We start from the raw sequence: 20,478 nt of genomic DNA on the forward strand, positions 1-20,478 counted from the left end.
TTTTTTATCCTTAACTCTTTTGCTTCCTCGCATATTGATTGGTGTTAAATGTTTGTAAATATATATACCTGAAGTATGTTCATCAAAAGGCACTTTCTGCTAAAGTTAGTGCATGTGATTAAAACTGTGTTGCATTCTCATCAGTGGTAGGTTATTGATTTTAATTTGACAATTATTAGTGTGGGAGATGCAAGCAACTCCAGCATTTCAAAATGTCTGTATTCTATCCTTCCTAACCTAGCTGGGGATGTAAGTTTCAATGATAGATTGTGAGCTACCATTCAGTTATTTAAACTACTTAATTTAAAAAAGAAATCAATACAGATGTGCACACATCTGCAGATTTTGTTGCCATGTAAAAACCAACAGTGCAAAAGCAAATTCATACTTTACAAGAATCAGCAGTTCAGATCATAAACAGAAGCCTTTATCTGGAGTTAACAGTTGCATGGCTTCATTCCTTGTGTGAATGACATTGCCCTACACCTTCATTTCTCCAGTGCACTTAAAGTGGAAAGCCAACTTAAGTAGCTATCACAGCAGGTCTTTTTAAATCTCGTATCTGCTTGATCAAATAATTCTTTTCATCAGAGAATTGTTTATCATCTGTCCGAACACACTGAAACTTGCTGAGAAATTCGATCAGCTTACTTTGATTCTTTAACAAGATGTCCAAAACTGGTTGAGATATATTGGAAGTTGCTACAAAAAGCTTTTGGAAAAAAATCATATGACCACAATTAGTAAAATAGCAATATTCCAATAAGTGTATGAGACAACAGGAATGTTTGCTGCAATTCGATAAGTGGTGCAGACAAGGAGGGAGGCAGAGGCTCATGGTATTGTTGCTCGTCTAGAATCCTAGAGACCAAGGTCGTGTCCTGGGAACCTGGTTTTGAATCCAGCAACAACAGATGGTTGAATCTGAATTCATATTTTTTAAATTTGGAATTAAGAATCCAATGACTACCATGAAACAATTTGACAATTGTCAGGAAAGCCCCATCTGGTTCTTTAAAGTCATTTAGGGAAGAAAATTGCCATCCTTACTTGGTCTGGCCTCCACATAACCACATTGTTGTGGCTCTGGAGTTGACTGTTAACTTTGCTAAAAACAAAGACTGCAGATGCTGGAAACCAGATTCTAGATTAGAGTGTTGCTGGAAAAGCACAGCAGATCAGGCAGCATCCAAGGAACAGGAAAAATCGACATTTCGGGCAAAAGCCCTTCATCAGGAATAGAGCTGATGAAGGGCTTTTGCCGGACACATTGATTTTCCTGCTCCTGCTCCTGTTCTCAGTTTGTTTTTAATCATTCGTGGGACATAATTATCGCTGGCTGGTCAACATTTATTTACTTGTCCTGCCCTTGAGAAGGTGTTGGTGAGAAGCATCCTTGAACTGACGCAGTCCCTGTGCAGTAGGTAGACTCGCAATGCCTTTAGAGAAGAATTCCAGGATTTTGACCCGCCAACAAGGAAGGAATGGTGATATATTTCCAAGTCAGGATGGTGAGTGTTTACATAAAAATGATGCCCTTTTCTGTCTAGATGGAAGTGGTCGTGGGTTTGGAAGGTGTTGTCTGAGGATCTTTGAATTTCTGCAATGCATCTTGTGGATGATACACACTCCTGCTACTGAGTGTCGGTGGTGGAGGGAGTGGATGCTTGTGGATGTGGTGCCATTCATGTGGGCTGCTTTGTCCTGGATGGTGTCAAGCTTCTTGAGTGTTGTGGGGCTGCATCCATCCAGGCGAGTGGGGAGTATTCCATCACACTCCTGACTTGTGCCTTGTAGATGGACAAGCTTTGGGGAGTCAGAAGGTGACCTGATCTTGTCAGGTTTGTGGTCAGTCCAGTTGAGTTTCTGGTCAATGGTAATCCCAACCATGTTGATCGTTGGGGATTCACCGTTAAATGTCAATTGGCAGTGATTAGATTGTGTGTCTTATTGGTGATGGTCATAGCCTGGCATTTGTGTAGCATGAATATTACTTACCACTTGTCAGCCCAAGCCTGGATATTGTCCAGATCTTGTTGCATTTGAATATGGACTGTTTTAGGATCCAAAGAGTCACAAATAGTGCTGAACATTGTGCAACCATTGATTTATCCCCCACTTCTGACCTTATGGCGGGAAGGTCATTAATGAAGATGATTGGGTCTAGGACACTATCCTCAATAGCTGTCACCTACTTCACGTCCTGCAAACCACCAACTCTTTGTGCCCTCGGCATTTTCTACGCTCTCATTCAGGACACTTCTTCACCTCTTCTCTGAGAACAGAGAAGCACCTGACTGACCATTGTTCCCTTTGTTTGAACTGAAGACTGCTCCCCTTACACGTCCAGACATGACTATTTAGTTCAAGCACATGCAGTCCAATGTAAGCGGCTGTCAGATGAGGGCATAGGTTTAGTGAGAAGGGAAAGATATAAAAGGGACCTAACATAGAACATAGAACAATACAGCACAGAACAGGCCATTCGGCCCACGATGTTGTGCCGAACATTTGTTCTAGCTTAAGCACCCATCCATGTACCTATCCAATTGCCGCTTAAAGGTCACCAAAGATTCTGACTCTACCACTCCCACAGGCAGCGCATTCCATGCCCCCACCACTCTCTGGGTAAAGAACCTACCCCTGACATCCCCCCTATACCTTCCACCCTTCACTTTAAATTTATGTCCCCTTGTAACACTCTATTTATTCCTCTGATCATCTTATAAACCTCTATCAAGAACCCCTCATCCTTCGCCGTTCCAATGAGAAAAGGCCTAGCACTCTCAACCTATCCTCGTACGACCTATTCTCCATTCCAGGCAACATCCTGGTAAATCTCCTCTGCACCCTCACCAAAGCTTCCACATCTTTCCTAAAATGAGGCGATCAGAACTGCACACAGTACTCCAAATGTGGCCTAACCAAGGTCCTATACAGCTGCAACATCACCTCACGACGTTTGAATTCAATCCCTCTGCTAATGAACGCTAATACACCATAGGCCTTCTTACAAGCTCTATCCACCTGAGTGGCAACTTTCAAAGATCTATGAACATAGTCCCCAAGATCCCTCTGCTCCTCCACCTTACTAAGAACCCTACCGTTAACCCTGTATTCCGCATTCTTATTTGTCTTTCCAAAATGGACAACCTCACACTTGACAGGGTTGAACTCCATCTGCCACTCCTCAGCCCAGCTCTGCATCATATCTAAGTCCCTTTGCAGCCGACAACAGCCCTCCTCACTACCCACAACTCCACCAATCTTCGTATCGTCTGCAAATTTACTGACCCACCCTTCGACTCCCTCTTCCAAGTCATTAATAAAAATTACAAACAGCAGAGGACTGATCCCTGCGGAACTCCACTTGTAACTGGGCTCCAGGCTGAATATTTACCATCTACCACCACTCTCTGACTTCGACCGGTTAGCCAGTTTTCTATCCAACTGGCCAAACTTCCCTATATCCCATTCCTCCTGACTTTCCGCATAAGCCTACCATGGGGAACCTTATCAAATGCCTTACTAAAATCCATGCACACTACATCCATTGTTCTACCCTCATCCACATGCTTGGTCACCTCCTCAAAGAATTCAATGAGACTTGTAAGGCAAGACCTACCCCTCACAAATCCGTGCTGGCTGTCCCTAATCAAGCAGTGTCTTTCCAGTGTCTTCATAAATCCTATCCCTCAATACCCTTTCCATTACTTTGCCTACCACCGAAGTAAGACTAACTGGCCTGTAATTCCCGGGGTTATCTCTATTCCCTTTTTTGAACAGGGGCACAACATTCGCTACTCTCCAGTCCCCTGGCACCACCCCCTTTGACAGTGAAGACGAAAAGATCATTGCCAACGGTTCTGCAATTTCCTCTCTTGCTTCCCACATAATCCTAGGATATATCCCGTCAGGCCCGGGGGACTTGTCTATCCTCAAGTTTTTCAAAATGCCCAACACATCTTCCTTCCTAACAAGTATCTCCTCTAGCTTAACAGTCCGTTTCATACTCTCCTCTTCAACAATATGGTCCCTCTCATTTGTAAGTACTGAAGAAACGTACTCATTCAAGACCTCTCCTATCTCTTCTGACTCAATACACAGTCTCCCACTACTGTCCTTGATTGGACCTACCCTCGTTCTTGTCATTCTCATGTTTCTCACATACGCATAAAAGGCCTTGGGGTTATCCTTGATTCTACCCGCCAAAGATTTTTCATGCCCTCTCTTAGTTCTCCTAATCCCTTTCTTCAGCTCCCTCCTGGCTATCCTGTATCCCTCCAACGCTGTCTGAACCTTGTTTCCTCAACCTTATGTAAGCCTCCTTCTTCCTCTTTACAAGACATTCGACCTCTCTCGTCAACCAAGGTTCCCTCACACGACCATCTCTTTCCTGCCTGACAGGTACATACATATCAAGGGCACATCGTATCTGTTCCTTGAAAAAGTTCCACATTTCAACAACATCCTTCCCTGACAGTCTGTGCTCCTAATTTATGCTCCTCAGATCCTGTCTTGCAGCATCGTATTTACCCTTCCCCAATTGTAAAAGCTACCCTGTTGCACGCACCTATCTCTCTCCATAACCAAGGTGAAAGTCACAGGATTGTGGTCACCATCGCCAAAATGTTCACCCACTAACAAGCCCATCACTTGTCCCGGTTCGTTACCAAGTACCAAATCCAATATGGCCTCCCCTCTGGTCAGACAATCTACATACTGAGTTGGAAAAGCTTCCTGGACACACTGCACAAACACCGCCGCTTCCAATCTACTTGATCTAAAAAACTTCCAATCAATATTTGGGAAGTTGAAATCGCCCATGACTATTACCCTGTGGCTTCTGCACCTTTCCAAAATCTGTTTCCCAATCTGTTTCTCCACCTCTCTGCTGTTATTGGGGGGCCTATAGTAAACACCCAACAAGGTGACTGCTCCTTTCCTATTTCTGACTTCAGCCCATACTACCTCCAAAGGCAGATCCCCCTCGAACTGCCTTTCTGCAGCCGTTATACCATTTCTAATTAGCAATGCCACCCCCCCTCCTTTTTTACCAACCCCCCCAATCTTACTGAAACATCTGTAACCAGGAACCTCCAACAACCATTCCTGTCCCTCTTCTATCCACGTTTCCGTGATGACCACAACATCGTAGTCCCAGGTACCGATCCATGCCTTAAGTTCACCCACCTTATTTCTGATACTCCTTGCGTTGAAGTGTACACTCTTGAGCCCATCTCTGTGTCCGCAAGTATTCCCTGTCAGTGCTACCTTCTCCACAGCCTCCCTACATTCTTGGACATCCTGAAAAACAGCTAACCTACTTGCTGGACTACAAGTCCAGAATCCATCCCCCTGCCAAATTAGTTTAAACCCCCCCACCGAAGAGTGCTAGCAAACCTACCTCCCAGGATATTGGTGCCCTTCTGGTTCAGGTGCAACCTGTCCTGCTTGTATAGGTCCCACCTTCCCCAGAATGCAGTCCAATTGTCCAAATACCTGAAGCCCTCCCTCCTACACCATCCTTGCAGCCATGTGTTCAACTGCACTCTCTCCCTATTCCTTGCCTCACTGTCACGTGGCACCGGCAACAACCCAGAGATGATGACTCTGTCCGTCCTAGCTTTTAGTTTCCAGCCTAACTTCCTGAGCTCCTGAATGACCTCCCCACCCCTCTTCCTACGTATGTCATTGGTGCCAATGTGCACCACGACTTCTGGCTGCACACCGTCCCCCTTAAGGATTCTGAAGACATGGTCCGAGACATCTCGGACCCTGGCACCCGGGAGGCAACTTTTTCACGCAGAGGGTAGTACGTAATGAGCTGCCAGAGCAAGTGGTTGAGGCTGATACAATTGCAACATTTAAAAGGCATTTGGATGGGTATATGAATAGGAAGGGTTTGGAGGGATATGGGCCAGGTGCTGGCAGGTGGGACCAGATTGGGTTGGGATATCTGGTCGGCATGGACCGAAGGGTCTGTTTCCATGCTGTACGTCTCTATGACTGATATACAAGAAAGAGTTGAATTGGTTAGGCTTATATTCAATGGCTTTTAGAAGAATGGGAGAGGATCTCAGAAACCTATAAAATTGTAACAAGACTAGACAAGGTAAATATAGAAAGGATGTTGCTGATGACAGAGTCCAGGACCAAGGGTCAGAATCTAAGGATGTGAGGTAAATTATTTAGAACTGAGATGAGGAGAAATTTCTTCACCCAGAGAGTGATGAATCTGCAGACTTTACTATCACAGAGAGGAATTGGATATGGATATGGAGTTGAACTAAAGGGGTCAAATGATATAGGGAAAAGCAGGAACAGGCTGATGGGGTTGGATGATCAGCCTTGATCACAATGAATGCCAGGGCAAGCTCGAAGGGCTGAATGGCCTACTCCTGCAACTTTGTTCTAATAAAACAGGGGGTGTCAAAGAGCCCTTAGTGTTCACTTACTTGGAAACTCAGCTTCCCTGCCTTACCTTTTTAGCCATGATGTGGAGGTGTGGGTGTTGGACTGGGTGGACAAAGCTTTTTTAAAAAAATCACATAACACCAAGTTCTCGTCCCACTAGCTACATGTCAAAGGAGCAGCACTCCAAAAGCCAGTACTTCCAAATAAACCTGTTGGACTATAACCTGGTATTGTGATTTTTAACTTTACCTTTTTAGTGCACTGTTTCTTCATTTAGGACTCAGACACAGTGGCTTCATTTTGCCTTGCCTTTTAGCACAGACAGCTTGTTATGAATCAAGAGGACAGGCATTTTGCTCTGCATGACATTAATATTATACCTACATCATAGAGATGTACAGCACGGAAACAGACCCTTCAGTCCAACTCGTCCATGCCAACCAGATATCCCAACCCAATCTAGTCCCACCTGCCAGCACCCAGCTCATATCCCTCCAAACCCTTCCCCTTCATATACCCATCCAGATTCCTTTTAAATGTTGCAATTGTAACAGCCTCCACCACTTCCTCTGGCCACTCATTCCATTTATGTACTACCCTCTGCATGAAAAAGTTGCCCCTTAGGTCTCTTTTATATCTTTGCCCTCTCCCCCTAAACCTATGCCCTCTAGTTCTGGACTCTCCCACCTCAGGGAAAAGACTTTGCCTATTTATTCTATCCATGCCCCTCATGATTTTATAAACCTCTATAAGGATAAGGTCACCCCTCAGCCTCTGACACTCCAGGAAAAACAGCCCCAAACTGTTCAACTTCTCCCTATAGCTCAAATCCTCCAAACCTGGCAACATCCTTGTAAATCTTGTCTGAACCCTTTCAAGTTTCACAACATCTTTCCAAAGGAAGGAGACCAGAATTGCACATGTTATTCCAACAGTGGTCTAACCAATGTCCTGTACAGCTGCAACATGACCTCCCAACTCCTGTATTCAATACTCTGACCAATAAAGGAAAGCATACCAAGCGCCTACTTCACTATCCTATCCAACTGTGACTCCACTTTCAAGGAGGTATGAACTTGCACTCCAAGGTCTCTTTGTTCAGCAACACTCCCAAGGACCTTACCGTTAAGTGTATAACTCCTGATAAGATTTGCTTTCCCAAAATGCAGCACCTCTCACTTATCTAAATTAAACTCCATCTGCCTGTTCTCAGCCCATTGGCCCATCTGATCAAGATTCCGTTGTAATCTGAGGTAATCTTCTTTGCTGACCACTACCTCTCCGATTTTGATGTTATCTGCAAACTTACTAACTATACCTCTTATGCTCATATCCAAATCATTTGTATAAATGATTGAAAGTAGTGGACCCAGCACCGATCCTTGTAGCACTCCACTGGTCACAGGCATCCAGTCTGAAAAGCAACCCTCCACTACCACCCTCTGTTGTTTAACTTTTGAGCCAGTTCTGTATCCAAATGGCTAGTCATGCCAGCCCAGGAATCAGTCTGGCAAACTTGCTCCCTCTAGAGCTAGAATATCTTCCCTCAAATAAGGAAACCAAAACTACATACAATACTCCAGGTGTGTTTTCACCAAGGTCCTGGATAACTGCAGCAAGTTGTCCTTGCTCCTGTACTCATCCTCTGACTATGAAGGCCAAATACCATCTGCTCCACTTTGTTCCCTTCCCATTTTCCTTTCATTCTGAAGAACGGTTACTCTACTTTCTTTGCACAGATGCTGCCAGACCTGTTGAGTTTTTCCAGCAATTTGTTTTTGTTTCTAATTTACAGCATCTGCAGTTTTTTCATTTTTAAAAATATACTATTTTGCCTGCTTTACTGCCTAATGCACCTGCATGCTTATTTTAAGGTTAGAAGTCACACAACACCAGGTTATAGTCCAATAGGTTTATTTGAAATCACAAGCTTTCATCAGGTGAAGTGAGAGAGAAGCACATAGACAGAGAGATGAATGAGCAGAGAGATTAATAGATTATCCACATGGTGTGAGTGGAGTGCCAATAGGCTGAATAAGTCTCTGCAGGTGATCAAGTGTCAGACAGTGTGTGTAAAGGATCAACAGCTAAATCGTAAGTGAAGTAATGACCAATAATCCAATTATTTGAGGCAGAGAGATAATTACAAAAAGTAAGGTGATGCTGGAGAAAAACCAAATGGCTGGAATAACATGATAGGTATGAGTCGCATGCTCAGGGTCTAACCAAAGTAACAAGTAATTCAAAAGTGTGCAAACTAATTAAGTTAGATCATAACAACTGATCAAGGTGATAGTGTCAAAATAGGACAGGAAGGATGTTTTGCAAATATATAACAATATGGTGGGGTTACATGATCCCAAGTTCACTGTTGAGGCCATCTTTATGGCTATGGAACTTGGCTATCAGTTTCTGCTCGGCGATTCATCATTGTGTATCACGAAGGCTGCCTTGGAGGACGCTTACCCATAGACCGGACACTGAATGTCCTTGACTGCTGAAGTGATCTCCGACTGGGATGGAACATTCCTGTCTGGTGATTTGTTTAGATTAGATTCCCTACAGTATGGAAACAGGCCCTTTGGCCAAACAAATCCACACCAACCCTCCGAAGAGTGACCCACCCAGACAGATTCCCCATATTTACCCCTGACTAGTGCACCTAATGCTATGGGCAGTTTAGCATAGCCAATTCACCTTGGATTGTGGGAGGAAACTGGAGCACTTGGAGGAAACCCACGCAGACACGGGGAGAATGTGCAAACTCCACATGGACAGTTGCCTGAGGCTGGAATCGAACTTGAGTCCCTGGTGCTGTGAGGCAGCAGTGCTAACCACTGAGGCACCATGCCCACCCTGTTGTGCAGTGTCTATTCATCCATTGTTGTAGCATCTGCATAGTCTTGCCAATATATGATGTCTTGGGATATCCTTGCCAGATTCATCAGCTATGCTCACAAGATAGTACTGAACATCACATGAGCACAATGCCAACCATGCTCTCCAACCGATTGCAACATTGCCATCAAACCAGCAGACAAAAGAAGAGCCATTGTCATATAGAATGGGCTACTGCAAAGAAGCATATCAACAACTGATCAACCTGGAGGATTACAGACAATTGCCTGCTGATCAACCAAAGAACACACACATCTTTTGATCAAGACCTTTGACTACTCAAGACCTTGAGTATCCTATACCCTCTTCTCCCATGTACTTCTCACACTGGAGATTTCTACTGTCTTCCAAAGATACTCAAAGCTAATACACCTGGACAGCCAATCGTATCATGCAATAGGACCCTGTGTGAGAACCTCTCTGACTATGTCGAGGGCATCTTGAAACTCATTGTATGGGGAACCCCCAGCTTCTGTCGCAACACGACAGATTTCTTACAGAAACTCAGTACCCATGGACCAGTCAAATCAGGAACCTTCCTTGTCACAATAGATATTTCAGCATTCTCCACCAGCATCCCTGCACCGAGCCCCCACCCCAATATTGATGGTATCTCTGCAACAGCCTCAGTACTCTGCTACACCAAAACACTGCTACACCACTATGAAAGATGCCTACCGCTCTATCCCCTGCCTTCATTTCAGGAACTCTGACTACAATGCCCTGTTTCTCTCCCAGCTTACAGGCTCAAGCAGGAGACCCCCTCGCAGATAAAGGTCCAGTGCTGGTCGGAGGAGGCAGAGGATTAACTCTGGTGCTGTCTGGAATCAGCTGATTGGGCCGTGTTCAAATAGGCCACAAGTACTTTGGACGAGTACATCACCACCGTCACAGACTTTATCAGCAAGCGTGTGGAGGATTGCATACCGAGGAAGTCAATCCGGGTGTTCCCCAACCGGAAATCCTGGATGAATCAGGACATACAGAAACTGCTAAAAACTAGGCGTGAGGCCTTCAGATCAGGAGACCAACTCAAACATAAGGAATCCAACTATGACCTTCACAGAGCCATAAAGACAGCTAACGACCAATACTGATTCAAACTAGAGACCCAGACAGACACCAGCCACTATGGCAAGGACTGAAGGACATCACAGGTTCTAAAAAGAGACAGTGCAAGATATCAGACGAGGACACATCCTTCCCAGATCGTCTCAATACCTTCTATGCCCGCTGTGAGCAGAATTTTGGCAGAGAGGTAACACCTATTCCGACAACTCCTGACGAACCTATCCCAACAGTCACTACATCAGGGGTCAGATCAGTTTTCCTTCGTGTGAATCCAAGGAAAGTGATGGGACCTGACGGAGTACCAAGCCGTATGCTCAGCACAGATCAACTGACAGAGGTTTTCTTTGACATCTTCAACCTCTCCCTGCAGCAGGCCACTGTCCCTGCCTGTTTACAACAGGGCCAACATCATCCCTGTGCCTAAGAAAGCTCATGCAGCATGTCTCAATGACTACTACCCAGTGGCCCGAACTACAGTGGTCATGAAGTGATTTGAAAGGCTAGTCATGGCATTAACCAACTCCAGCCTCCCCAGTACTCTTGACCCACTCCAATTTGCCTATTGGACCAACAGATCCACGTCAGATGCCATATCACTTGCCGTTCACTCCTCCCTAGAACATCCTAACACCAAAAACAGCTACGTAAGAATCCTGCTTATTGACTGCAGTTCAGCCTTCAACATTATTATCCCCTCGAGACTGATTGATTACTAAACTTAGTGATCTCGGCCTAAGCCCCACTCTCTGCAACTGGATACTCGGTTTCCTGACCCACAGACCACAATCAGTGAAGACTGGGGACAATTATTCATCCTCACTTACACTCAACATTGGACCCCCCCCCCCCCGCCCCCCCCACACCCGGGATGCGTACTCAGCCCCCTACCTTACTCACTGTATACCCATGACTGCATCACCAAATACCAGACTAATGCCATTTACAAGTTTGCTGATGACACCACCATAGTTGGTCAAATGTATCACCACCTGGTATGGCAACTGTACCATTCAAGATCGGAGACGGTTACAGAGGGTGGTGAACTCAGCCTGGACAATCACAAAGGCCAACCTCCCATCTATAGAATTCATCTATCAGGCCCGCTGTCAAGGAAAGGCCGCCAGCATTCCCAAAGATCCATCCCACCCTGGCAATGTTTTTCTACAACTTCTACCATCGGGGGAGAAGGTACAAAAGCCTGAACATGCACACCAGCCGGTTTTGAAACAGTTTCTACCCTACTGTTGTTAGAATACTGAATGGACTCTCAAACTCTTAACATTTGCCTATATCTGTGTTTGTGTTTTTGCTGCTGTTTACCTATTACAGTAGCGCCTCGACTTACGAATTTAATCCGTTCCAGGACCCGGTTCGCGAACCGAAAAGTTCGCGAACGGAATCAATTTTTCCCATTGTTCGGATAGTGTTCACAGCGCACGCGCCAAAGACGAACTGCGCACGCTCCAAAGACGAATTGCTCGTACCTTCGTTCGTACCTTGAATTTTGTACGTATGTTGAAGCAAAATTTTATGTACAATGCTGTTCGTAAACCGATTTGTTCGTGAACGGGGTCGTTCGTATGTCGAGGCGCTACTGTATTTACTTATCTATGCTATTTAACTCTGTGATCTGCCTGTATTGCTCGCAAGACAAAGCTTTTCACTGTGCCCCGGTACATGTGACAATAAATTAAATTATATTCAATTGCTCGATACCAACAACTGCTAATTTCCATACATTATCCTACAACTCATCAGCTTCATCCTCGACCACAATATTTTCATCTTTGACAACCAGTTCTTCCTCCAGACACACGGAGCAGTCATTTGGGACCACATGTGCACCCCAATACATAAACAATTTCATGCACAAGTTCACGCAACTCTTCTTTGTTGCACAGGAACTCCGACCAATGCTATATACCAGATACATCGACATTTTTCTTCCTTTTGGACTCATGGCGAGGAATCAATTAAATGACTACACAACATCAGCAAGTTTCATCCCACCATCAGACTTGCCATGGACTACTCTTCAGAATCAGTCTCCTTCTTAGACACATGCATCTCCTTCAAGAACTGACACCCCAGTACCTCACTCTACCACAAGCCTACGGATAACCTCCCAGTGCAGCACTTCTCTATCTTCCACCATAGACATGTTAAAGAAGTCATCCCCTACGGACAAACCATGTGCATACACAGGATATGCTCAGATGAGGAGGAACGTGACAGAGACCTAAAGGGTTTGAAGGACGCTCTCATAAGAATGGATATGAGCCACAATGACCTCCTCAAGACAAACACACAGGACACGACCGATTGAGTACCCTTCATGGTCCAGTACTTTCCCGGAGCAGAGAAACAATGTCATGTTCTTCACAGCCTTCAACATGTCATCAATGACGAGAAACATCTCTTCTCCAAGATCATCCCTATGTCTCCACTTCTCGCCTTCAAATAACCGCCAAGCCTTAAACAGAACATTTTTCACAACAAACTACACAGCCTTCAGGACAACATTGACCACAACACCACACAACCCTGCCATGGCAACCTCTGATCTGACACGTCAGATCATTAACATGGATACTACCATCGTACATGGGAACACCACCCAACACAAACACAGTTGGCACTCTTGTGACTTGGCCAATGTTGCCTACCTCATACGCAGCAGGCAAGGATGCTCCAAGGCATGGTACATTAGCGAGATCATGCAGATACCACGACAATGGATGAATGGACACTACACAACAATTGCCAGATGGGAATGTTCCCTCCCAGTCGAAACACTTCAGCGGTTAAGGACATTCAACCTCTGATCTTCAGGTAAACATCCTCCAGGGTAGCTTTCGAGATATACAAAGCACAATGGCCGAGCAGAAACTGATAGCCAAGTTCCATACTCATGAAGATGACTTCAGCCGTGACCTTGGGTTCATGCTGCATTACATGTGACCCTACCACACTGTTCTGTATTTATAAAATCTTTCTTACTGTCCGTTTTGACACCATCATCTTGATTACTTATGATTAATCTATCTTAATTAGTTTGTACAGTTTTGGATTACTTGTTACTTAGATATAAGAATCTCATGCTGAGAGTCATTTGGTTTGCCTCCTGCATCACCTTATTTTTAATTTTTTGTAATTTTATCTCTGCCCCAATTAATTGGATTATAGGTCATCTCTTTGCTTGTTATTCAGATGTTGACACTTTACTTGCACTGTCTGACACTTTTGATCACTTAGAGTCATAGAGATGTACAGCACGGAAACAGACCCTTCGATCTAACCTGTCCATGCCGACCAGATATCCCAACCCAATCTAGTCCCACTTGCCAGCATCCAGCCCATATCCCTTCAAACCCTTCCTATTCATATACCCATCCAGATGCCTTTTAGGTGTTGCAATTGTACCAGCCTCCACCACTTCCTCTGGCATCAGACTGACTGGTCTTTAATTCCCAGTCTTCTCTCTATTTTTTTAATATAGTGGGGTTACATGAACTATCCTCCAATCTATAGGAACTGTTCCAGATTCGAGAGAATCTTGGAAGATGACCACCAATGCATCCACTATTTCGTGGACCACTTCCTTAAATATTCTGGGATGTAGATTATCAGGTCCTGGGGATTTATCAGCTTTCAACCCCATCAACTTTGCCAACATTATTTCCATGCGAACACTAACTCCCTTCAGTTCCTCCCTCTTATTAAATCGTGTTTTCCAATACTTTTGGGATGTTTTTTCTGTACTCCTTTTGCGAACGCAGAAACAATGTATGTATTTAGTCGGTCAGCCATTTCTTTGTTCTCCATCATAAATTGACATGTTTCTGACTGGAAGGGACCGCCATTTGTTCTCACTGACTTTTTTTCACACACCTACAGGAACATTTACAGTCAGTTTTTTTATTTCTCATAAGTTTAGTTTTGTACTTTTTTTTAACCAATAATGCCTTTGACCTCCTTTGCTGAATTCTAACCTGCTCCCACTCCTCAGGTCTATTGTTTATTTTTCTTCCTGGTCAACTTTTAGATTTTAGATTAGATTAGATTACATTACAATGTGGAAACAGGCCCTTCGGCCCAACAAGTCCACACTGACCCGCTGAAGCGCAACCCACCCATACCCCTACATTTACCCCTTACCTAACACTACAGGCAATTTAGCATGGCCAATTCACCTGACCCTGCACATCTTTGGACTGTGGGAGGAAACCGGAGCACCCGGAGGAAACCCACGCAGACACGGGGAGAACGTGCAAACTCCACACAGTCAGTCACCTGAGTCGGGAATTGAACCCGGGTCTCTGGCGCTGTGAGGCAACAGTGCTAACCACTGTGCCACCGTGCCGCCCCGGTGCTTCTTCCTTGGATATAATACTGTCTGTAATTCCCTTGTTAAGCCATGGTTTGGGCATCTTAGAGTCATAGAGTCATAGAGATGTACAGCATGGAAACAGACCCTTTGGTCCAACCCGTCCATGCTGGCCAGATATCCCAACCCAATCTAGTCCCACCTGCCAGCACCCGGCCCATATCCCTCCAAACCCTTCCTATTTGTATACCCATCCAAATACCCCTTCAATGTTGCAATTGTACCAGCCTCCACCACTTCCTCTGGCAGCTCATTCCATACACGTACCACCCTCTACGTGAAAACATTGCCCCTTAGGTCTCTTTTATATCTTTCCCCCCTCACCCTAAACCTATGCCCTCTAGTTCTGGACTTCCCAACCCCAGGGAAAAGACTTTGCCTATTTACCCTATCCATGCCCCTCACAATTTTGTAAACCTCTATAAGCCTCCGACGCTCCAGGGAAAACAGCCCCAGCCTGTTCAGCCTCTCCCTATAGCTCAAATCCTCCAACCCTGGCAACATTCTTGTAAATATTTTCTGAACCCTTTGAAGTTTCACAACATCTTTCCGATAGGAAGGAGACCAGAATTGCACGCAATATTCCAACAGTGGCCTAACCAATGTCCTGTACAGCCGCAACATGACCTCCCAACTCCTGTACTCAATACTCTGACCAATAAATGAAAGCATACCAAATGCCTTCTTCACTATCCTATCTACCTGCGACTCCGCTTTCAAGGAGCTATGAACCTGCACTCCAAGGTCTCTTTGTTCAGCAACACTCCCTAGGACCTTACCATTAAGTGTATAAGTCCTGCTAAGATTTGCTTTCCCAAAATGCAGCACCTCGCATTTATCTGAATTAAATTCTATCTGCCACTTCTCAGCCCATTGGCCCATCTGGTCAAGATCCTGATGTAATCTGAGGTAACCCTTTTCGCTGTCCACTACACCTCCAATTTTGGTGTCATCTGCAAACTTACTAACTGTACCTCTTATGCTCGCATCCAAATCATTTATGTAAATGACAAAAAGTAGACTTTACTGATTTGTTTTTGTGCAAGATGGGAATGAACAATTGTTGCAGTTCACCCATGTGCTCTTTGTATGTTTGCCATTTACCTTTCCACTATCATCCCTGTCAATAACATTCCGCAATCTATCATAGCCAAGTCAGTCCAACTCATATCATCTTAAAAACCACACAACACCAGGTTATAGTCCAATAGGTTTAATTGGAAGCACACTAGCTTTCGGAGCGACGCTCCTTCATCAGGTGATAGTGGAGGGCTCGATCGTAACACAGAATTTATAGCAAAAATTTGCAGTGTGATGTAACTGAAATTATACATTGAAGAATTGATTGTCTGTTAAGCCTTTCATCTGTTAGAATACAGTGATAGTTTCACTTCTTTCATGTGTAAATCACAAAACCCTTTTTTTTAAAGTTGCATTCTCGGGTTAGCTGTTAACAATGGTGATAGCTAGACAATATGTTGAAGGTGTTAGCCCCCTGTGTTCTCTGTCTATGACCTGGTGTTTAGATTGATTCCAATCTAAAAAGTGAAATAACCCTAGAAGCATGGCACTCATCCACAAACTCCATCAACAAACACATCGACCTGGACCCAATATACCAACCACTACAGCGGACAGCTGAAACTGACAACCGGAAGTGGCAGGGACAGGCCACTATAAATGCCGGAGGAAACACCACAGAAGCGCTTCACAGGAGGCTCCCAAGCACTGAGGATGTCACCTAGACAGGGGACGAAACGTTTGCAACAAAAACTTCCAGCTCGGCGAACAGAACCACAACAATGTTGGGGAATGTTGGCCAGAGAATATTTGACCAGAGAAGATATAGGCAATCTGCAGTACCAGATTACCCTCTCTCCTTAAAGTCAGGAATTAGCACCGTTCAGTTTCTCACTGATACTGGGAAAATTGTACTTGATAGGGAGAAGTTGTTCCCATTAGCAAAAGGTATAAAATTGGGGGACACAGATTTAGAATGATGTGCAAACAAAGCAAGGGTGATGTGAGAAAAACCTCACACTCCTGGAATAGTTACAGTCTGGAATGTAGTGCCAGGAAATGTGGTGGAGACAGGTTCAATTGCAGCAGTTGAGTAGATGTTGATTGATTATTTGTATTGAAATAGCCTGCAGGGGGATAGGATAACAGCAGGAAATTGGCTTGAGATGCTTGATTGAAGAGCTAATGCAATCACAATGGGCTGAATGGCCCCTTCTGCACGGTAACAATTCAGTGATCTGTAAATGATGCAAATTAATAAGTATTGAGGTGTTAATGCATGCAAAAGACCGCACATCCCTCACTGGTGAGATTTTCATCAAGCTGCTAAAACCTTAAGTGGAAAATCAGACTCATTTTGCTCAATATTGAGAATGCCATGATTCATTCTCATTGTATTTTTCCAACTTTCACAGCATTACCCATGTATTCAGGAGCTGGGATGATTCCACACCTTGAATTTAAACTGGTCACAATCATGGTCCTTTCATTGAAGATCTTGTTTGCTGGATCAGGGAGAGAGAATTGAATTCTCACGAGGCCAAGAGATGTCAGGGCAAATTTCAGTTTATGACTATCATGAGCCCTTGTTATTGCCATCGTTATAATTTACAATCAAACTATGAAAACAAGCATTTAAAATGGAAACCTCCCACAACACCAATAGGGTGCCCCTAGTCTTCACTTTCTAACCCACCAGATCTACATCCAAAAGATCATAAGTCACCATTTCTGCCACCTCCAGTGGGGATGCCACCACCAGATACATGTTGTCCTCCCCTCCTTTGTCAGCCTTCCAAAGGGACTGTTCCCTCCAGGACATCGTGGTCCACTCCTCCTCCACTCCCAACAACCCCCTCCCCATACCCAATGCATTTCCCCTGCAACTGCAGCATGTGTGACACCTGCTTATTTACCTCCTCCCTCCTTACCATCTAAGGATGTGGACACTCTCTTTCCAAGTTGAAGCAGTAATTTATCTGCTCTTTATTCAATTTAGTTATTGAATTTGCTGCTCACAATGTGGTCTCCTCTACATTGGGGAAATAAAATGCAAACTGACAACTACTTTGAACTTAAGTTCTGCCCACAAAAAAGACTCTGAGCTTACAGTTGCCTGCCACTTTAACACACCACCATGTTCCCTGGCCAACATCTCTGTCTCGGGTTTGCTGCAGTGCTCCAGTGAAGCTCAGCACAAGTTGAAAGGACAGCTCCTCATTTTCCTTTTGGGACCCTGCAGCCTTGTGGACTCAGTATTGAGTTCAGTAATTTTCGGGCCAGACCAGCTCTCTCGCTGTCTCACTCTGGGGTCCATTTCTGCCTATCTATTCACTCCTTTTCCTCCCTATCCTGTCTATAGCATATGTGTTGCTCGACACATTACTCCACTTTCCCTCCATGGATGCTGCCAGACCTGCTATGCTTCTCCAGCAATCGCTGTTTTTATTTCAGATTTCCAGTATCCATGTTCTTTATTTTATTTTCGATTTCCCTGCTTCATTTACACTGGACCAGGATAGTCACTTCGTGCTTTGATGGTTTCAAAGAAGAGAAGTGATGAAAATGTGAATGACTGTCTTAGGTGTGATGTACATTTGTAATAAATTGTCATTATTTAGGACCTTGCATTTGAAACTGGAGGAAAGTTGGATTACAGATTTCAGCTGAGAAAGTGGCACATTTATTAAACCAAGATCTGAAAGATATTTTGAGCAGTAGTCAATAGACAGCTTTTCCAGGAAAGTATATTGAAAAAGTTTAATGGCCTCATCAGCTAGCAGGAGAATTAATTACCGAATGGTTATGAAATTGAATTTTATGGTATGAAACAGATGGTCAGGATACACTCAGAAGTGATATCATCCTTGCGGTGAGTTGGTTGTTTGCCATTTATATGAATGATTTGGATGAGATTTTAGGATGCATAGTTAGTAAATTTGCAGATGACATTAAAGTTAGTCATGATGTTGAGGTGCTGGTGTTGGACTGGGGTAGACAAAGTTTAAAAATCATACAACACCAATGGGTTTATTTGGAGGTACAATCTTTTGGAACACTGCTCCTCGTCAGGTTGCTAGTGGGGCAGGGACGTAAGACACAGGATTTATAAGTAAAAGATCAATGTCCCTGCCCCACTAGTTACCTGATGAAGGAGCAGTGTTCCAAAAGCTCAAACTTCCAAATAAATCCATCAGATTATAACCTGGTGTTGTGTGATTTTTAACTTTGGCCAATATTAGTGATATGGTCAACACTGAAGAAGGTTATCTAAGATTACAAAGGGATCTTGATCAATTGGGCTAATGGGCTGAGGAGTGGCAGATGGAATTTAATTTGGATAAATACAAGGTATTGCATTTTAGTAAAACAAACAAGCACAGGGCTTATACAATTAATGGTAAGGCCCTGGGTAATGTTGTTGAACAGAGGCACCTAGGGGTTTAGGTTCATAGTTCTTTAACAGTGTCAAACCATTGAGTATAGGAGTTGGGATTTATGTTGAGGTTGTACAGGATATTGATGAGGCTGTTTTTGGAGTACTGTGTATAGTTTAGTTGCCCTGCTGTAGGAAGGATATTATTCAATTGAAGAGGGTTCAGGAAAGATTTACCAGGATGTTGCTGGGATTGCAGGGTTTCAATTATACAAAGAGGCTGGATAGGCTGGTGTAGGAGGTTGAGGGGTGACATTTATAGAGGTTTATAAAATCATGAGGTGTACAGATAAGGTGAATAGCAAAGATCCTCTCCCTGGGATAGGGGAGCTCAAAATTAGGAGGCAGCTTTTACATATACAAGGTGGCTCTTATGTGGAATGATCTGCCAGAGGAAGCAGTGGATGCAGGTACAGGTACAAAACTTAAAAGCATTTGCACAGGTACATGAATAGGAACAGTCTAATTAGATATGGGCCAAATACAGTCAGGTGGGATGAGTTTAGTTTGGGAACATGGTCGGCATGGATGAGTTGGATCGAAGGGTCTGTTTCCATGCTGTATGATTATTTGACTGTATAACTTACCAGACAGAGAGTTGGTCGAGTTTGAAAGAAATTGGAAAGACATTCCCAGGCTATCAGAGCTGAAAATAAGTCTTAAGATGTTATAATCTGAGGAGAAGGGCTAGAAACAGTCTTTGATTCTTAATCCTTCTTACAACTAAAATAGTATTGGCCGATCTACTCTATCCGAACCCCTCACGATTTTGGAAACTTCTGTCAAGTCTACTCTGACTTCTGTCCAAGGAAAGCAGTCCCAACTTCTCCCAATGAAGGAGTTTTATCTTTGGAACCATTCTCGCAAACATCTTCCACACACTCTCCAATACGTTTACATTCTTCCTATGATGTGGTGCCTAGAACTGTATACAATATTTTAGCTGAGGTCTAACCAGTGTCTTGTATAAATTCAGTACCACCTCCTTGTTCTTGTACTCCATGTCCCAATTAATGAAGCCTGGATTTTCTTATGAATATAAGAACATAGAACAGGAGTAGTTCATTCAGACCTTCAAATATGCCCTGCCATCCTGTGAGATCATGGTTCATCTATCCAAGGTCTCAACTCCTCTTCTGTACCAACTCAGCATAGCCCTCATCTCCCTGATATTTCAAAACTCTACATCTTCTTTAAATACTTTAGCCTCCAGAACTCTCTGGAGCAGAGAATTACAGACGTTCACTAC

At 44.0% G+C, this 20,478-nt stretch overlaps 1 protein-coding gene across 1 annotated transcript in view; it reads right to left on the reverse strand.

Annotated features, from left to right (window-relative positions):
• Positions 1–523: 523 nt before the first annotated feature.
• The window catches only part of cab39l1 (calcium binding protein 39, like 1), a 76,835-nt gene continuing 56,880 nt past the window's right edge, over positions 524–20,478 (reverse strand). Inside the window, exon 6 of the mRNA XM_043715212.1 lies at positions 524–712. Within this exon, the coding sequence (XP_043571147.1) occupies positions 524–712 (189 nt within the window). The remainder of the gene's footprint in view (positions 713–20,478) is intronic.

This window comes from Chiloscyllium plagiosum, unplaced genomic scaffold, assembly GCF_037043375.1.
Source record: "Chiloscyllium plagiosum isolate Xiang-an unplaced genomic scaffold, Cpla_swu_hap1 HiC_scaffold_11, whole genome shotgun sequence".
NCBI lineage: Eukaryota > Metazoa > Chordata > Chondrichthyes > Orectolobiformes > Hemiscylliidae > Chiloscyllium > Chiloscyllium plagiosum.